This window comes from Lotus japonicus, chromosome 6, assembly GCF_012489685.1.
Source record: "Lotus japonicus ecotype B-129 chromosome 6, LjGifu_v1.2".
In the NCBI taxonomy this organism is placed as follows: Eukaryota; Viridiplantae; Streptophyta; class Magnoliopsida; order Fabales; family Fabaceae; genus Lotus; species Lotus japonicus.
This window is the reverse complement of record NC_080046.1, coordinates 59,445,852-59,465,654: the sequence shown is the minus strand read 5'-3', so window position 1 is coordinate 59,465,654 and position 19,803 is coordinate 59,445,852. Positions and strand designations below refer to the sequence as shown.

The window sequence follows — 19,803 nt, the reverse complement described above, 5'->3', positions numbered from 1 at the left end:
AGCAGCTAGAACTATTCTTGTGCATGCATTGATACGTTGGCTATCTTACAATTCGAATGCAGAAAGGAGATAACCCAGGCTTAAAAAATATAGGTAGAATGAAAGGTAAGAGTAAAACTGTAACGACATTAGATAAAATTGTCAAACAATTACAAGCTGTTCAGGTTTCATGTTTAAAGAATACAAGATTTGATTTTGATACATATATACTACGTATATCACAAAAAAAAAAAATTAAGCAAGGAGACACTCTCAAGTACCACTTTATCAAGTCCTAAATGCTAATCTTGAGTTGCCAATAGCCGAGCCAACTAGATTCACTAGGCCAAGCTCCAGTACTTCTATTTCCTCCGTGGCCTTGTCTTCAAAATTACCTTGATCTTCCGGTTGATACAAATTAACAGAAGATATCAGTGCACTCAAGTCATTTGGGGTACTTGCTGGAAAAGGATAACAAATGGCGTGACACTTTATGGTTTCCATGGTGCTGGAGGTGGTGGCGGTGTTGGAAACATTGGAGGGACAGCTGAGAAAAGGGTATTTTTGTCAATCGGTATGCTTTTGTCACCAGACAATGCAACTAGTGCTGCTACTAAACCAGCATTTCCAGCAATCGTTGGCTCCGTGTAATTGTAGTTCATACGAACATCGTGGAAACCATCATGTTTGTCAGGACCAGCAACCATGGCACCAACAAGTGTATTTGGGTTTGGCTTTGATGTGTCCCTCCATTTCCATCCACCTTTGCAGCTGTACTTAACCTTGTTCTTCGGTATGGATGCACCTCTATGGTGGACATGTTTCGGATAATGATTACCAAAACCAACGATATAGCTCATTTTCCGAGGATTCTTGCCAAGGATGTAATCAATCTGCAAAATTACGAAAGGGAAGAGAAAAATTAGCCCAGACACCACACTCAGTAATTTCAGTAATGTGAGGAAGAATTGGATTCTCCGTAATATATATATATATATATCATTAAACAAACAGAATATCACACACCTGAGTCCTGGCAAATTCTCGGAGTTTCTCAGTTGAAAAGAAATTAGGTCCACAATACCATCCAGGTGTATCAGAAGCATCAAGATAATCACTGTATAGGGTAGCCAGAAAGGCAGCATTGACAACATATTGGAGAGGCTGAGGCCTACCATGATTTAATTGAATCAAGCCTCCTGGGAGATTAAAATACAAACATTAGGATCAGAATAGAAACTGGAAATTCACGAAATCTGATGCCAAGTGAGAAGGTTTGAAGTATGAATTGTTTACCTTTGGTTCTATTAAAGCTGGTGAAAACTGGTAGGTAAGAGCACATGATTATGCTGGTCTGATTGTGAAAGGCCGATAAAATTTCCTCATATGGATACCCAGGACTCAAGAACAACCTCAAACGACTAAGAAGAACCTACATTCCAGATGTCAAGATAAAAAGTTAGTAAACCGCTTTTTTTTGCTAAAATTGCTATGACCTGCGGAGAGATGAGAATATCCTGGGAAGGTCGGGAAAGAGATAACTTAAAAGAGGAGAAAAAGTATCATAGACATACAATTATATGCATCGATTAGTCCATGATTAGGGACAAGATAATTGCCTAAAGTAAGAAAAACATGGCAAGCAGAAATTGTAACACATACAAAGGAAAATATTATCCAAAAATCAGTCAGACTAAAACCAGAATAGGGATAAGTTGAACTTGAGAGAGTGAAAATGGTAAGGATTTTAAGCAAAAACATTTTCAAACCAGGAAGAACTAACCAAGCAAATCGTCAAAAATGTTCAGGACAGTATAGTTGATTAATCATATGATGACTTACGTTTGGTCAATTCAACAAAATAGTATATGCATTTACCAGGAATCCTAAATTAAAAACACAAGTTTGCTGCTAAAGGACAGTGTTCTTTTCAAAGATATCTTTACAAAATTACCTGAGCACCAGCAAGCTTGTTATCCCAGCTCAATACCCCGTAATCAGGGCCTCCCCAGAAGGCACCGGCATGCTTGGCCAAGCCAGGAGTAGTAGCAAGCTTAAGGTACGAGTTATTTCCAGTTGCAAAGTACATCCAAGCACCACCCCAGACAAACTCGTCCCAGTAGCCAGTAGAATTGTAAAATGTGGAAGCCTCAGAATTACCTGCACTGTATCTGCCTCTCTGAGCCCTGGAGAACGTAAAAAGGGTGGTGGCACCATGAACAAGTTTCTTGGAATAGGCTTTGTTGTCTTTGAAAACAATGGATGCAGCAGCCAAGGCAGCAGCCATCTCTGCAGCAAGATCTGAACAGCTGTGACATTCAGTCACGGGTCTATCATAGTCCATGTCCTCAGGGCGCATCCAGCAGTAGTGGTCATTTGGAGTTGTACTTCCCCCAGAGGTGTCTCCTGACCCAACCTGTCAAAAAAAGGCCCAAAAGCCACACCACACATCAGATCCAAACTCCAGTTACAACACAAAGATTTCATCTAGTACATCAACAGGGCAAATTCACAAAATTCTCTCTTTTTATGAAGCATGATGAAACGATCTATCAAAATAGAAAAGTAAACACACATGAGCAGACCACACTCCATGTTATACCACAAAGAATTCCAGCACATCAACATGGTAAATTCAAATTGACTAAATCCGCAACATGATGAAACGATCTATCCAAATAGTCAGAAATAAACAAACACAAGTAGAGAGTCAACAAAGAAACACAAATCAAGATGCTTCACCTGTGCAGCAATGGTGGAAATGGTATCAGCAGAATTGTTGAAGGTCTTGAGAAAGTAATCAGTGCCCCATTTGATGATATCCTTGACATGATTAAGCTCCCCAGCAGCTTCATACTTGCCACTGTACTCAATGACACTCCAGCTCAACATAGTGATGGCAAAAGAAGCAGGGAAGTTGAACTTGATCGCATCCCCAGCATCATAATATCCACCCACCAGATCCTTGATTGTAGGGGAGACACCATCACCCTTCCCATCTTGCATCCCAGAAGTCCCCCTCCATGAAACATTGTTATGCTTGGGAAGTTTCCCAGCTGCAAAAAACACAAACCAAGTGAGAAACAAAAACACTTTCTATAATAGAAATTAATCAATTCTAACACCCAAAAGCTAGAATGTTTGGATCAGCTTATAATCAATTCTGATATCAAAAAACTTCTTCTAAGAATTGATTTTGATTGTGGCTTCAGAATCAATTATAGAAGGCTTTCCAAACATGCTTCTACCCATAAGCTATAATGTTTGGATCACCTTATAATCAATTCTGACATCCAAAAGCTTCTTCTACGAATCAATTCCAAACAAGCTTCTACCCATAATTGATTTCAAAAATAGAAACTATGGACTAAAAGGGGTGACGGGGAATGAGTAAAACTTTACATTTCTGCGCATTGAAGAACATGAGAGCCTTATGAAGAGCAAGTGTGTAGTTATCCGGAGGAGGGTGCTTGTGATGGTGGCGAGGGACAGTTTTGACGATGAGAGTAATGAATCCGGCGATGACGGCGGAGACGAGGAGGGCGCCGACGGTCCAGACGAAGATCTGACGGCTGACGATGATGCAACCCAGATCAACATACTTCTTCTTCTTCTTCTGCTCGGTTGGACCCAGAAGCCAGCTCTGCTGCGTTTCATCGAGTGGACGCGACAGCGCTGCCCTGTCGAGGTCCTGGAGATTCCGGCTCCGATCTTCGTCGGTGGCGGAGTCCGTGGCGTTGATCTCCAATGGGCCACCCCACGGATCCCTACCGTACATACTCATCTTCTTCGCTTCAGATCAGATCAAAACGATGCCACCGACACAAACAAACGAAGGAAATGAGGATCAGAGATTCACAGAGAGTGTTTGTTTGATGAGAATAAGGATTCTCTGTTTCTCTCTCTAGGAATGTTGGATTGTTTCTCTCTCTAGGAGAGTGAGTGAATGAACTGTGGATGAGCTCAAGCTATGAAGAGTTCATTGAGCTTGCTTGCTGGTTTCTAGCTGTCTCATTTCATTCTTTTTATATAACTTTTTTCTTAATTTTCATTTTTCCATCTAAGGTTCACACTACACTAATCAAGTTTTTTTTCACCAAACTAATGTCTTGATGTAGAGATTTACTCTGTCGCTCCGAACAAGACATGTCTTCATGATTATAAGTCGCTTATAAAGATACTTATAGATTGTTGATCAATACAACCTTTACATACGCGATACAAATTGAATATATAACCTTACAAGGAAAAATGGTGTGTTTTTACTAACTAAGTTAATATAATCTGGTTTGATTTGGAAATTATTGAAGTGTAATTAATTTAACTAATAAAGCATTTTTTATATATAGATGATATCTTACCTTAATGAATGGTTAGAAATATAGATGATAGATTTTTCATGTTTAGGTGAGAAGTAATTATGAAAAGGAAAACTAGTAAGTATAATTTTTATAAGGAAAAAAATGATTTTAGGAGGACTTTTAAAAGCAACTAAATAGATCATCAATTATTTTCCATGTATATTCACACAACATGTATCATTTATTGGAGACACTTTTGTCCAATTTGAGAACATGCATATTAACTATAGTGTGAGATTATCTTCATTTATGCTAATATTTAAACTCGATTAAACATGTAGTATCACTGAATCAATCATAAATTTTATTTATATAATCCGTGGGTGAGGGGTAGTAATAAATTTGTAGGGTATTATATAATATTTGACTGAATCAAGTGGTTTCTTTGATTAGTTGGATTAGAGTGTTTTTGGTTTACAACTTGCAAGACAAATGTTTTTGGACATTTTTGTTGGACGGTAGTGACGGTGCTTCCTTGGCATTTCTGGAGCAATAATAAATAAAATCATTGTTTAATACTCAAGTCATGTGGGTTGGGATTTTGCTTTCATATATTTATCTTTTTCTTTTTCAGGCTTTTTTATTTTAATATTTTGCTTCAGAAAAATTATATTAATTAGGTTGAAGACAATACTCACCAGCCCACAAATCGACAGCGACAGACTGTCTGAAGCCCAACACCCCTTCTCTTCCCCACCAATAATAATAGTAAAATTCTTCATGTTATCATTATCAATTTATTATGAAAAATAATTATATAAATAAACTGAATTTTATTAAGTTAAAATAAAAATAGTAATAAAAATAATCATATATAGTGTAAAATAGCTTTTTACTATTATTCAATTATAATTCACCATCGTATCATATTATTTAATATGCTAAATTGTTATCGTAATTTTGACCTGGTGACTCAAACAACCATTTCTTACTATTGTAATCGTTGGTACCATCTTATCATAATATAAATAAATTAAACTTAAAAATTATTAAAAGGATATAAGTAGATGTCTAAAACCTTTTCCACTATATATCAACTATATTCATACAAAAATGTAAAGATGCGATGAGTATATACAAATTGAATTCATTTAATATAATAATACATGTCTCCTCCATTTTTGGTATAAAAGAATTATTTTTACCAATAGGTTACTTGGCAATTACTTTTTCTTATGGCACTTGCAGCTCAGCCTTCAAACGGTTGCTAGATGAATCTATTCCAACTAACCATTATTGATATTAATTAAAATTGTGGCACTGTTCCTAAGGCTAAGGGAATGTGTTGCATCTATTGAATTTTCAATTTTGTAAAATAATACTCCCTCCGTTCCAAAACTATTGTAGCTTTAGTTTTTTCACTAAGTTTAAGAGTTCATTAATTGATGTTATAATTTGACTGAAACACCCTTATTTAATATGAGTTATATGAAAGTGAGAGAATGAAAATCATTGGTTAACTAATTTGTAAGAATTGTGATTGGTGGAAATAAGATGTGGTACTTGGGAGATACAATATTAAATGAAGGCATGAATGAAAGAGAATGAGATAAAGTGCTTTGAAATATAAAACAACAATGGTTTTGGAACAAAACAAAAAAACTAAAACTACAATAGTTTTGGAACGGAGGAGTATAATGTTTGTTATCCCAATCCCAATAAAGAACAAACAAATATTTGTATTTAACATACATGGTGGAGGAATATGGCATTTCTTTTATTCTTAAAGCTTTATAAAGGAACCATCCATGACAATTAAGCTTTAGTTGTCAACCAAAGGATTGCCGACACTCAAAGATATTATCATCCACTTATTTACATTTCCCTATCTCTCTCTGACGTTTGTCTAAAACTCACTATGGTTATCTTACCTGTTCCTGTATGTATCACATTCATACACATGGTAGTTCATTTTCACATTTTTTTCCATCTCTTTCTTTAGTTAGTAATATTGGGGTGGGCCAAATAAGAAATAAACTATTTTAGGAGATTAATTATGTCAAAATGATATGAGATTTGTAAAAATAAAATAAAATTACATAACGAGTATATCTCTATTGATTTTGAGCTGGGTATAATTACTATATGCGAAAATTTTCCTACCATATATTTAACGTAAATGCATTCAAATAGGCTCAATGTCAAGATCTCTTCTTAAGCTAGAATAACCTCAAATATTCTAAAAAATTTCATTTCGGTATATTCTTAGCAGTCTAATATCAATTTGCATGTTTAGATTTTAAATGTGATACTTAACACCATAAAGGTGACATATAGATTTCCTTTTAGTCCAATTCGTAACTGTAAGTTTTGTTTGCCAGGTTAATCATCAGAGAAATCCAATAATGTCTATTGATAACCATATGTCCATATCAAACCCAAGTGTTGAGAAGTTAGGATAGCTCACCCACACCCGTTAACCAAGGTGGAGTATCACTGAATCCGGTTCTAGAAGTTCAACATAAAATAAAACTAAAAAAGCAGAATATGCTTGTCTTCTACGCAATAATGAAGCAATGCAGACAAGTGTCACTGTGTCAAGTAGTAGTGTTGTACAATATACAGTATAAGGAATAGTATTTTCACCTCAATATATGTATACATTTTTTTTAAGGAATGTATACATCTTTTTTATTTGATACAATATTTTATTTATTGTCTAAATATAGTTTGTTTTGTTAAAGTTTTAAACACTTACATTTTCCTTCTGCCACTTAACAACAATGTGATCTGCTGCCTGTGAAGATTTTTCTACAAAATATTGGCATTGGTAAAAAAATTGAATTACATGTAAATAGTCTTCAGTCTTCACTGTTCATATAATCATATGGGTCAAGTTAACTAAAATTTAACAAGTCACTATTACTCATTGACCTTCCATAATTAACTACAAGTAAAATATGATTAACCATGACTTATTTATGATATGATTCTCATTTACACTTGATATGAGATATACAAGGAGAGAAAGAAAACTGAGATATGACATTGTCAACAAGACAGCTAAAAAATGAGACAGAGAAAGAAGAAAGAAAAACAAGTATATGCAACACTGAAGCTGAAATTGCACATAATATGTCTCTAGCGACAATATATTAACATAAAAGGAGTAACATATCATCACACTTAGGTTTCCTTTTAGAAACTTTCTAAGTTCTAAGTACTAGAGTACTTTATCCTGCAAAGGATTGCAGAACTGGATTGCTGCTATATACAGTACGTATTCTTCTTCATTGGTAAATCCATGCCTTCCATCTTCCCATTAGGGAGCTAGAGATCAAAGCTATGACTGTTGAAATGGAAGATGGGAAAATGGGGTTTTCTAGTCAAACTGTGTGACCTGATTTCTTGGGCAACACTTGATTGAAGAGTTGGAGGGCCACAAACTAAAACACCCACATCAACATTGCCCCATTTCTCTGACATTGCTTCAAAAATTTCTGCAATATATATATCCATGTTAGTAACCTCTAAAATCTGGAGAAAATGCACCATTTTGGTAAGATTAAGATGTTAAGCCTGAGCATCTAGGTAATGTGAAGAAACAATAAAAGAGAGAAAAGGGAGATGGGAGTGGGGGTAGGACTTGGAACAAGGTAACATCTGTGTTATACTTGTACAGTTGTACTAGTGGAATTAGACAACCTTCAAATGTCATAGTTGGAATGTTTATATCAGTTATTAGCTTCATATCTATCATGTAACATATGGGGACAAAATATCTCTCACTGGAAATAAAGAAAGAGAATAGCATAGATGTGGAGCCTTAGCTCACATGGTAGGTGGGGAAGTTCAATCCCCCTGCTGCCCTGCATGTCATTTCCCAAGTTCCCTTTGAGGTCCCAATAAGGGTCTCCCTCGTTACCAAAAAGAGAAAAGAACCTACAAACATTCCCACTTCTTAGATGTAGGACCATTATGGGTTTTCTAAGTTCCAACAAAACAATTAATAGAATGTTTGGAAAATCTTTTACAATTGATTCTAACGTCAAAGTCAATTCTGGGAAGAAGATTCTGGGTAAGCCCATCCGACGTGTTTCTAAATCATTCTATAATTGATTCTAAGGGAAAAATCTATTTTGGGAAGAAGCTTCTGGGTAAGCTGATCCAAAAATGCTTTAAGTGTATGTTTGAAAATCCTTCTATAATTGCTTCTAAGGGAAAAATCAGTTCTTGAGATAAGCTATATTGTGAGTAGCTTCTGGGTACCATAATTGATTCTGAGAAAAGAGAAGATGATAGAAACATGAACTTAATTGATTTTTTTAGAAATAACTTCACATAAGGAGAATCACATTCATTGTAAGTGATTTAAAACAAGTTTACACCTGTAAAGCACATATGTGTATCTGATTGCACTTACAAAAACACATACACTGGACCACACAACAGTCCTCTCATGTTAGATTTAAAATAAAAAATAAACTAAATGAAAACATACCTTTAAAGTCTGGCCTGGAACCATAACGAAGGACAGTTGACTTTGCAATATTGTCTTGACTTGGATCCTCAAGAGCAACGGATCCATTCTGCTCAGTTTTATCAACCTTTGTGTTATTGGACTTATCCCTCAGAGAAGTTCGCTTTTCCCAATTATGCCACAATCCAATCACTGTTCCACCAAAGATAACAACACTAGCAACCATGCAGACTACAAATAGTAGCCCTTTGTACCACCATTTATATATGCCATATGGATTTATGTAGTAAATATACAATAAACTAAGCAAGAACAAAAAGCCTAAGGTAGATGAGATGACATATAGTCCAGACCAAAAATTGTCTCCTGTGCCAACCAAAACAGACATGCCACAATCACTTGGGAAAGGGCACATGGATGGTTTTATTGGTTTGTAAATGTGTCCCTCTTCCTGCAGATAATAACAATCAAATGCAATTAAGTCAAAAACTAAATAAATGATAAATCATAAGAAAGCAGTGATGGAAGAAGGTGCAAATTTGTACAAAGAAAGCTAGACTCACCAAAGGAGGATCGGATTCTCTAGTGACGTAAATATGCACATCAATGTTTACTTTATCAGAAAAGAATGGACAGATTTTTTCCATGTCAATGGTTGAAAGAAGTGGAAGCTCGTCTGATTTTTTCACTGCCCAAACAACTAAGATATTTCGGGGTCGACAGGGTTTTCCCTCCCTCACACGGTGGAGAATATCGCTCAATATAGCAAGGAAGGGTGAAAGTCCAATACCACCAGCCACTAGTACAAGATTTTCATACCTAACAAGAACAAGTGGACAAATAGTTTCATCAGTTGAAGTACAAAAACAAAAGTTGGCTAAAAATTCCTTTGGTTTGAAAGTCTAGGATTATGATCCTCTAATGTTACATAACAATGTCAAGTGAAACGTTGTGTCTATCTCTCTTCATGAATATTCAGAAGGTCCCAACTATTTTACATATATGAAGAGAGATAGACACAATTTCAACATGATAGTGTCATGTGAAATTTCCACGAGAGGATGGTGGTCAGAAAATCTATGCATATTAAGGACAACATCAAGGTTTCTGTCATCTACTATATGTGAATCATCAAAATAAATTGGGCACATAGCCACCTACATCAAGTGGTATGGTACTTCATGCCCATATGGCCCTTCAACAGAAGCTGTTAATACTTTATGAGGCTGAACAGATAAATCTTTTTGTGCATCAGCATCAGTAATCCTGTCTCTCAATCTCGCCGTCCATTTGCCAAGAACCTTTATGAGAACAGTAAGGTGATGCTTTCCATCCAAAGGGCTAGAAGAAACACTGAATGGATGCCACTGCAGCCATGATAATTCTCGGACTTGAAGGAAAATAAAGCTTAATGCATTGTATCTCAAATCTACATTTCAAAAATATTTTATTGTCACTGATATGGTAATTGTAACAAAATTATTTGCAATAAAATACTATGACAAGTATACTTACTTTGTGGTTTTGACAGAACCAGTTCCACTGTCCCACATGGAAGGCACCTGGATGAGATTACATTAACCGTCCTTCGTGATTGGAAGAACCTCAGAAACCGATCAAGCAAAAATATAAATATTCCCCCAGCACACATAGTGAAAATGAAGTCCCCAACATGCAAAGCCAAAAAGACAACAAAGACTACATATAGTTGGTGGGTGTAGAAAAACAACTCAAAATTCCACTTTCGCACTCCAGGAAGAGAGGTCACCCACATCAACAAACCAGCTAGAAGGCTGATAACTCCAGGGAGATTGGCAACACCAATGTCTTTCCATCCTAGTAACTGCAAAAGGGACCAAATTACGTACAGAGAAGCGAAAGTTAGCTTGATTAAGCCACTTTTGGGCAAGAACCTGAGCTATCATTAAAAACTTAACATTTGAAGTAAAAGGAAAGTTAAAGTAGATTCATCTTTGAACAACCCCCATTTGCTGGATGACCAGATCAAGAGTTCAAAAAATTAAAATTAGGATATATTGTTCATAAACCATAACTTCATTCTAAATTCAAGGAACTTGAGGGTTGAGACCAACCAAAATCATTCACCAAGCCACAAGTACGGATGGGCTAGTAGTTAGAGCCTTAGAGGTCATAAGTTCAAACTAATCCCAGAAACGAAAATCGTTCATAAAGTAATAAAGGATGTCACTTCACCACTAATCAACAACTGCCAGAGAGGGACATGGGATAACATTGTTGACATCTTGTAAAGTCATCAGGCAAAAAGAAGAAAAGAAGGTAAAAGGAGTTCAATAGCAAGTAATATACTTCTGCTCCTAGACTCAAGAAACTATATTGTATTCAATAACTTCAAATACTAACTTGTCAACCAAACCTTAATATTAAGTGCAAATAGCACCAATAGAAAGTTCTGTGCATACAATTCATTTTATTATTTGCATTCATGGTTACTATGAAGTTCAATCCACAGTTTATTTTTGTCCCTACTAATCTGACTCTTCTAATTTTGCATTAGGACCAAATAGGCATGGGTTTGTAAGGTTTTCACAAATAAGTCAATAATGGAAATTACAGAAGAGTGTGCTAGAGTGAAAATCAACCATGGATATCCTAATTTATTCTGCAAGAGTATTACTCCTATCCATATTCCTGCCGACACACACAAACACAGCAGAAAAATGAGTAGAAACAATGAGGACTCACTTCTTTCAGAAGGCGGCCGTCCATCGTCCATTCAATACAATAGAAGAGTCCATGGAGAGTGAAAATCACCATTGTGAGGTGTCCCAGCCACACGTGATATTTTGTAGCATGTTCAAAAGGGATATCTATGTAGCGGAGAAGAACAGATCCCCTTGAAACTGGGAGAAATAAAAATGCCAAACAATATAATCCAATGGAGCCCAATCGAAGTCCCATAATATCCAACATGTACATACTGAAATTTTGGAGTAAACCAGAAAAATTAGCTTCTCATATTTATTCATGTCTAAAACTACATAATCATAGTAAAGGTTCTATGCTGAATACTTGTTCCATGATCATGACGATAATGTTCAATAGTGTTGTCAGAAACAATTAATTAACATGCAAAAAAAATCAATTTGGAGCAAGAGTGGACAACGCATAGACAACACATAAATCAATGCTAAAACCCTGATTTAAAACAAACTAGGCCAAGTTGCTCATGTGCATGCTTACAGCGAATGATTAAGCAACAAATTTTACTACACTATGGCTAAAACAAAGAATATATATAAGTGGGCACAGAATCAAATTTCCCAAATTTTTGGGTCCGAAGTTACATTTTATATTTTTTAGCCTGTGGAAGGAGATGTTGGCTCAGGCTAGCAGGCACTATCAACATGTGGTTACCTTGAATAGATTGTAAACATCCAAGTTCATCTTGAAACTTTTTATCAATCCAGTGACATCTTAATCTTACTACTTAGCATGTGTTGGGCACATGAAATTGCTCATCATGGCCTGTTAATCTACAAATATAAATAGCACTGCCACTGAACTTAGTTGAGATGTTTTGTATATTTTATAAAATCTCAATAGATTTCTAGAAATCCAAAATTAAAATAGGGAAAAATGGCATAAGAAAAAGCAAAAAAGTTTTCAGTGAAAACAAATACTGCCTAAAATAAAGTAAATCACAGATTAAACTTTTGAAAGTAAATAAATGGCTCTAGAATGTTGTACCTTTTGGCTTTGAAAGATGACTGATCAGGCATACTTGCAAGGGTCTGCACAGTATAAGCATAGATAGCCGAGATAACATAGGCAGCAAAAAGGACAATCCCAATTAATTCTGCAGCAGAAACAACCCCAAAAGGTCCATTGATAAGCACAGGAAATGTCCATAGGCGAAATCTTGGAGATTTGGAAGTCTTCTTCCTGCCATCAAAATCAAAAGTCATAAACAATGTACTAAACACATCAAAATGCAAAATACCATGATGAAATTCATTGCCCAGGTAAGAAACATTCTGGCTTTGTGCAAAACATCAAATCACATACTGATGAAGATGATCCTCCCCAGAAATAGCTATGTGGGCAATGGCAAGAAAGGCAATTATGAGAACTGGAGCACAGAGAATCATAAAAGTGCTTCCTGCAGAATACAAAACAAGTTAGCTTTGAACTCACTCCACTCAGTGACAGTAAAAAAAAAAAAAACAAGAAACCAAGAAAAAGGAAGAGAAGATAACCTGTGACTCCAAAGGGAGTGTTCTGGGTGAAAGTGATCAATTTTGAAAACAAGGCATGCCCAGGTTCTGATGGTATCAGAAAAATCAAAGCTGCCCATGCAGTGAAGATCAAGCAAATCAAGGACTTAAGAGTCCATCTAGTAGCTGACACAAGAGGAGATGATGCCTTCACCTTCCCAGCAATTTCATCCCCTTGATGAGAAAGCAAAGGACTATAATCAATAGAGTTTTTCTCCATTGAAGAATTTCCTCAAACAGGTAGAGGGAATATCCTACAATGCCACCACTGTGACACCTGCTTCTACATGAAGAAGAAGCACAATGCCCCTTAGAAATACCAGGTGGAAGGGTAAGACAAGACAAACACTGTTGAACCATGAAAATATGTTGTTAGAAATATCAGAATCACATAAAGTTTGGATGAAATTTGAACCACAAAAATGAATTTTCATCTGAGAATAAAAGAACCACACAATATGAATCATGAGAATATCTATAAACATGTGGTGAATTGGAATGGCACATTACCACATTCATTCATTAGTACATTTCTGCTACAAAATTAAAAATGTCACGTTAGTTCAAAACTTGAAATGGAAATAGACCATTTGTGTCTTCGTGTGTATAAAGCTAAAGAACCATTAAGAATAAAGGAACAAAGTGAGAGACGTAGGGTTTACATTTCCAACTAAGGGACACTGTTTTTTAGCAAATAGAGAAGAAGACATGTAACTAATTGATTGCACCGATTAAGGGACACCGTTTTGCTACCAAATAAAGTGACACGTACTCGTATACAAAGAAAAATGTGTATTATAGAAAAATTGGAAGATATATCATTACATTTGTGTAAGGCTACAAATAAATTAGAGAAGAGATACTAAGTTAGTGGAGATAGTAATGTGAATGTGAAATGTGAGAGCTAGAAATTGACATTTTGGAGAAGGAGGTCCACTTGTTGCTTGGTGACAATATTTCTTTCTTGGGTGTTCGATCCTAAGCCTTTTCTTTTTCCTTGCTCATACAAATACAACAATGTTTAACTAAATGTATTTTCTTATCAATAATGATTATTGCTTATTATATATTTTTTACATTTTCTACTCATAATAATATATTTATGCGACAATAAAGTTGATTATTTCATCCCCTCGTGATAGTTCAAGTGGTAAGAGTTAGGGCCGGACACATGAGTTAAGATGAGGAAGATTCAGAGGTCGAACCCCAGGGGGTGCAATTTATCTTTTGGACGTAAGAAATAAAAGTAGATTATCTCATTGATTCCCTCATTTGTTTTTATGAAAAATTGCAATTTGTATTTCAGCTGATTTCCATTCATTATCTTTTCAATTCATCTTCATTATACTATAGTAAATTAACTATATTAATTAAGAATCATTGTTTTTTTTTTGTTAGGAATGATAAATCTCACCATTCAATTCGTTGCAGTGTTTAAGCCCAACAGATTAAGTGCCCATGAGCTAATTGGCTTGTGTTGTATAGCACATTGATTGATGATGATTCTTGTTTGTTTGCTTCATTATGCTACTGTAACTGGTGATGAAGGGGTTGCTGACAACAACCTGAAGCTTTATTCGTACTGGAATAGCTCAAGTTCCTTCAGAGTCCGAATTGCTCTCAACTTAAAAGGTACCACATTACTCTGTCTCTCACAGCATTGATTGGAATTAGTCATATATATGTGTATAGTTTGATGCATGTGATATAGGTGCGAATAAAGTTTATTTGATTTGCTTAAAGCTGGAATGTTGCTGAGCTTGCTATTTGTTTGTATTCAGGAATAACATACGAGTACAAAGCAGTTGATTTGTCGAAAGGCGAACAATATGACCCTGGTTTGTTTTTTATTAATGGCTCTTATGTTGATGTTTGTAATGAATCAGAATTGCCAGTTATTTAAAATGAAAAAAAAAAGAGTGATAGAGTGTTTGCTGAGAATAACATATCAGTGACTCCCTTTGTGATGCTTTTGTGTGCTTATTTGTGAGTTGTGACCTTTCTCTTACATTGTCATGGTGATTCTCTGCTTTCTCTTACTTTCCTTTCCATTGGAAATGTAAATTATTTTGTGCCTCATGATATTCATAAAAGAGCAATCAATTTCCAGGTATGACTGATGTTGTTTCTAAAAAAAATTCAATTCTTGCTTAAGGAGTTAATCAATTAGAAGGCATATATCTATTGGCCTTTTGTAAGCCAGTAATCTGTTGCCTGTTTGATTTTCTGTTTGAGTTGACGCAAACGGGACAACCCATATCACAACACATCAACAGAGAAACAAAAATTCTCCACATTGATTCAAACGTGGATCGGCATTGATATGAACAGAAATCCCATGTTACAGCCATAGCAATTGAATATCCAGATTGGAATAAAAAAACTCATGCCTCACATTGTAATTGATATATTTCATTTTCTCCTTTCATAAAATTAATCTGTTTCTCTAAGAGTAGGGAGAGGGGAGCTCTAAAGCTATATCTCAGGCACTAACATGTAGATTCTTTCTAATGATGTGGTCCACAGGCTGCCAACATTGTTTATTCATCCATACAGCCTTTTCAAAATCTATGTTTAATGGTAAGTATAAGTGAATATATTGTTGTGTGAACCATGAAGTAACCATTTCTAGATGTGAGAATGCATGTTCTTTGTTTATTGCTATTCTGTATTTCAATTTGCAGAAGTACATTAAGGAAAAAGTTAGCCCTGAAGAAGCACAATCTTGGGCCAAAAGTGCAATTGAAAAAGTTGAAAGACCATGCAGGAAGATATGCAACTGGAGATGAAGTTTTCCTGGTATCTATCTACCTTGGCTTCACAAGTTTATCATGTTCCTATGTGTATTCTATTCATGTCGCATGTCATTGCTTTTTATGATCTAATACATTGATTATGTTTTACATGCAGGCTGATTCTATTCTGTACAGTTACTGAACTGTACAACACTTTTGACAATTTTTATAGAGTCAAAGTTTATCATACAGACTATGATTGGATAGTTGTTATCATTTTCGAACATTTTTACTTTTTAATGCTTGATTTATAACTGAATTATTATCTTGTTTTCCTTAGGATTGCGAAATAATCATTAGACTTTGTTAGGTTACACAATAATTTTCATGTATTCTCAATCTGAACAGTTTTATATTGTGAGTCAAATCAAATAGTTAACTATAAATTACTAATGTGTCGAAAATTAATTCATTTGGGTACACATAAGTTTATACTAACAATGCATCAATCATTTTCTCATAGGATTTTGAGAAAGACGATATATTTATCTTTGTTTGAAATTAAAATTGAAGTAAAATTCAATAATACAAATACAAATACAATTTTTTAAAAAGTTAACTGTTTATCTCAATTTTAATTCGAAAAGTTTCCTATAAGTGTGGCGATGTGTGACCATTTATTAAAGTATGTGTTTGTATTTTCGTTGAACTCATAGTGGATTGACATTGAATGTCGCATGGCAAAATTTGACTTCTCTGATTCACGTAAACTTAACATAACAAATTTTAACTTCTCTATTAATTTGAGAAACGTAAAATCATATTTAAATTGACTCAAAGTTCAAAACAAACATGCACATAGTTTATGTTTATTGAAAAACAACTGTACATGACCAATGTTTCTAATTGAGTCAAATAATTAGCAAATAAAAGAGAAATATAAGAAAAACAAAAAGTTGACAAGCACCATGGTGTTCGATAAGTAAGTTAATTAATCAACCCCAGAATAATCTACCTCGTTATGTAGATGTTGAAAATACCAACCCACCCAGTATGGCTTTGACTTTCCTTTAGGAACTGGAGCTCCAAAGTCACCAGGCACCATGCATTTTTTAAGTAAATTATTCCATGAATACACTCGACATATTGAAGATCTATAGAGGTGATACAAAGAGTTGTTGTCATATCCCCATCTACCTGGATTGCTCAATGCATAACAATCGCGTTCTGAAAAAAATAATGCAATGTCACCCAATGATTCTAACTTCACATGTTCCATGGTTGAGAAGTCTACCTTGTATACATTTAATCTTTTCGCAGGCACAAAATCAACCATTAAAAGTTGTCCATCACAAGTAACCAACCTATGTTTTGTGGAAGACTGGAAGTTACATGGGGAGTATTCTTTAAATCTATAAATTTTACTCTTGCGGAATTCAGGCTAAGTACCCCTATCTCGCCCTTGTCAGTAAGAGCATATATATTATTATGCAGAACTACAAAGTCTACAACCTTTCCATGGATCACTCCCGATTGAATAACCAACCCAACACGAATTTCGAGATTGATAGACGTTCAAACTCCATAGTTGGTCATAATCTCTGCACGATGAAATTACAATGACAAACTCCTCAGAACCTTTGGCAAAAGCAAGTAAGGCACGACAAGACCAAGAATCAAATGTATCTTTAATGGCAGAGGTACTGATCACTTGTTCCTTTCTTGTAAATGGGTTCACCAGTAAAAGTGTATTTTTACCTGCCAATATCATATATCCACTAGAAGATGCACAATAGGAATATCCCGAAAAGTAAGGCATCATCAAGCGACAAATCATTAGATCAGGTATGCTATAGAAAGAACATACTTTCTTAGCCTTTGACGTTATTTCAACAATAAATGGTGATTGAATTTCCATGAAACTTGACAAATAATGTTTATGAGTTATTCTCCAACTCTTGCATACTCCAGCAAATTTGAAGAGGTCACCTAAATCTAGTTTTCTATAAATAATCCCAAGCACATCCAAAGGAAGGTCATTGTTCTTTTGTACCTTCTTGATGCAGAACTTTGACGAACAGAACTTCTTCGCGCCGGCGGCTTTCATCGCAAAAAATCTACGGTGATGAACAGAGCTCCGGCAACCACAGGGCCTCCGACTGTAAATAGAGCTTTTTTTTTTTTGGTACAATGTGAATGGAACTTGTTGTCTATTTATAGGTTTAGTATTTTTTAAATAGGTTAAACAATCGGCTAAAAATATTAGAGATCTATTTAATTTGAATGAGAATAAATCTTAGATTTGTGAAATATCTGTTACGGAATTTTTTTTTATGTTTATGTCTTTTAAAATACTTCAAAGAATAATAAGAAAGGGTTTCCAATTAATCAGGAAACTATTATAACTTTTTAACAACCGGTCCAGCACCTTCGGTGGAGAATTTTTCATGAAATCTAACTAAAAACACGTGATTATCATAAAAAAATATTCAATAAAAATATAAAAATGTTATAATAATATTATTAATTTAACTAACAAGATAAACACCTACGTTTTGCCTTAAAAACAAACCAATTATCAGCTAGTATATATTAAAACAAGGAATTTGAAATCACACCTTATTAGATATAGATGTAAAATTTGTAAAGATATATACTATGGTGATTTCAGTAGTGTTTTGATCATAAGAATATTATCCACCAAAAAAAAGTTGGTTTAGTGATAGCCAAGTTAGAGCTCTTAAAGGTGAGGATACAAGATCAAACATCGGAACTGATACAAATTCTTATCAAACATGGCGACAATAGAAGAGAGAAGCCGTTGGTCAAATATGCAAGCAGAATTGAATTGTTGGAGCTGGTTCTACGGAGGTTAGGCCGGAGGGACTACCTTAAGTGTCGACAAGTGTGTCAGCAGTGGCGAAGCATAGTTAACAATGCAACCAAGAACAAATGTCCACTTGCTCCTCGATTTCCATCCTTGAGATTGTTTCCAACTAAACTTCTTTGCGACAATGACCTTGCTGACCTTTTCAAAATCTTCGACATGCATCACAGGGAGGCTTCGACACCTTAAGATCCCAACTCAAGTCAGGGAAGGTTACTTTGCATCTCTTAGGTTTGAAGAAGAAGGGTGGTTGATGTTAAAAAGCATTAGTAATATGTTTTGGATTTTCAACCCAGTTTCTGGTGAAAATTATACACTCCCACATTCCACAATTACCACCAGGGCATATAACCATTCGTTATATTAAGGTTGCCTTCTCTTCTCAAAGCTTGTTGGTGGTGATATCTTTATATTGTGTTGATGAAAAAGATGGATCTATCCCGCAACTCTTTTTTTGTAGGGTCGACAATGACAAGTCATGGACTCGCATTGAAACAAATGAGTCTCGTTTTGAGTTTAAGGATATAATGCTTCTTGGATGGAAATTATACACTATGAACGAAGATTCTGTGACTATTTTCAATCTTGGAGATCTAAATGCCATAACAGCTGAAAGGTTGGTTATGCAGTTACCAAAGCTTGATGATGATGGAGCAAGAGTAAATATGCCTAGGCTGGCAAGAGATTCTACATCTGGGGAAGTGTTGTTAGTTCTTTTTAGATGCAAGTACATGAGCCATGAGATAAAAGACTTTCTCATCTTTAAGTTGGACATGAGCGGTGGCTCCACATGGATAGAGGTCCATAGTTTGAGTGGTCATGTCTTATTTGTGGATCGTGCAGGGGTTTGAGTGATGAGTATAGGCCTCCAATCAAGAAGGTGTATGAGAGAAAGAACAAGGGGAAAGCCACAGCTTAATGTGTTTGTTATAGTTAGTTAGTATCCAGCTGGCAAGTTAGTTGTTTCTGTTAGTGGCCAGCTGGCAATTTCTGTTAGAGATGCATTTTGTTAGCATCTGGGAGATAGTATAAATAAAGGGAAGGGGGTAGTTAACGAGTAGTTATTCAGTTAGTAGGTAATTGTGGAGAGACTGGTCTCTCGAACAACCAGAGGAAGAACTAGGGTTCATTCCACCATTTCTGTACCTTGAGCTCTGGTTCTCAT

General features: G+C 35.4%; 3 protein-coding genes across 3 annotated transcripts; all 3 read right to left on the bottom strand.

Moving 5' to 3' along the window:
* Positions 1-106: 106 nt before the first annotated feature.
* Positions 107-3,983, bottom strand: LOC130726224 (endoglucanase 25-like). The gene is made up of 6 exons (XM_057577458.1): positions 3,382-3,983; positions 2,722-3,035; positions 1,934-2,395; positions 1,276-1,411; positions 1,006-1,178; positions 107-872 (listed from the first exon to the last, which is right to left on the bottom strand). The coding sequence occupies exons 1-6, from the start codon at positions 3,761-3,763 to the stop codon at positions 471-473; spliced, it is 1,869 nt and encodes a 622-aa protein (XP_057433441.1). The 5' UTR covers positions 3,764-3,983; the 3' UTR covers positions 107-470.
* A 3,258-nt stretch (positions 3,984-7,241) lies between these two features.
* LOC130722089 (ferric reduction oxidase 7, chloroplastic-like) lies at positions 7,242-13,359 on the bottom strand. The gene is made up of 9 exons (XM_057572712.1): positions 12,999-13,359; positions 12,808-12,901; positions 12,490-12,684; positions 11,485-11,719; positions 10,276-10,603; positions 9,922-10,189; positions 9,324-9,579; positions 8,782-9,211; positions 7,242-7,780 (listed from the first exon to the last, which is right to left on the bottom strand). Exons 1-9 carry the CDS (start codon positions 13,234-13,236, stop codon positions 7,611-7,613), a joined length of 2,214 nt encoding a protein of 737 aa, XP_057428695.1. The 5' UTR covers positions 13,237-13,359; the 3' UTR covers positions 7,242-7,610.
* Positions 13,360-17,237: 3,878 nt separating this feature from the next.
* LOC130725669 (F-box protein At3g56470-like) lies at positions 17,238-17,858 on the bottom strand. The gene has a single exon (XM_057576876.1). The coding sequence runs from the start codon at positions 17,856-17,858 to the stop codon at positions 17,238-17,240; it is 621 nt and encodes a 206-aa protein (XP_057432859.1).
* Positions 17,859-19,803: the final 1,945 nt, after the last annotated feature.

Bases quoted from the DNA above. Each gene is read 5' to 3' on its own strand.
- LOC130726224 (XM_057577458.1), bottom strand. From the start codon at position 3,763: ATGAGTATGTACGGTAGGGATCCGTGGGGTGGCCCATTGGAGATCAAC. The intron at 1,412-1,933 runs GTAATTTTGTAA...TCTGGAATGTAG, and splicing joins ACAAGCTTGCTGGTGCTCAG to GTTCTTCTTAGTCGTTTGAG. The intron at 873-1,005 runs GTGTGTGATATT...GTAATTTTGCAG, and splicing joins GAGAATTTGCCAGGACTCAG to ATTGATTACATCCTTGGCAA.
- LOC130722089 (XM_057572712.1), bottom strand. From the start codon at position 13,236: ATGGAGAAAAACTCTATTGATTATAGTCCTTTGCTTTCTCATCAAGGG. The intron at 12,685-12,807 runs GTATGTGATTTG...TTTTGATGGCAG, and splicing joins GGGGAGGATCATCTTCATCA to GAAGAAGACTTCCAAATCTC. The intron at 7,781-8,781 runs GTATGTTTTCAT...TATATATTGCAG, and splicing joins TTCCAGGCCAGACTTTAAAG to AAATTTTTGAAGCAATGTCA.
- LOC130725669 (XM_057576876.1), bottom strand. From the start codon at position 17,858: ATGAAAGCCGCCGGCGCGAAGAAGTTCTGTTCGTCAAAGTTCTGCATC.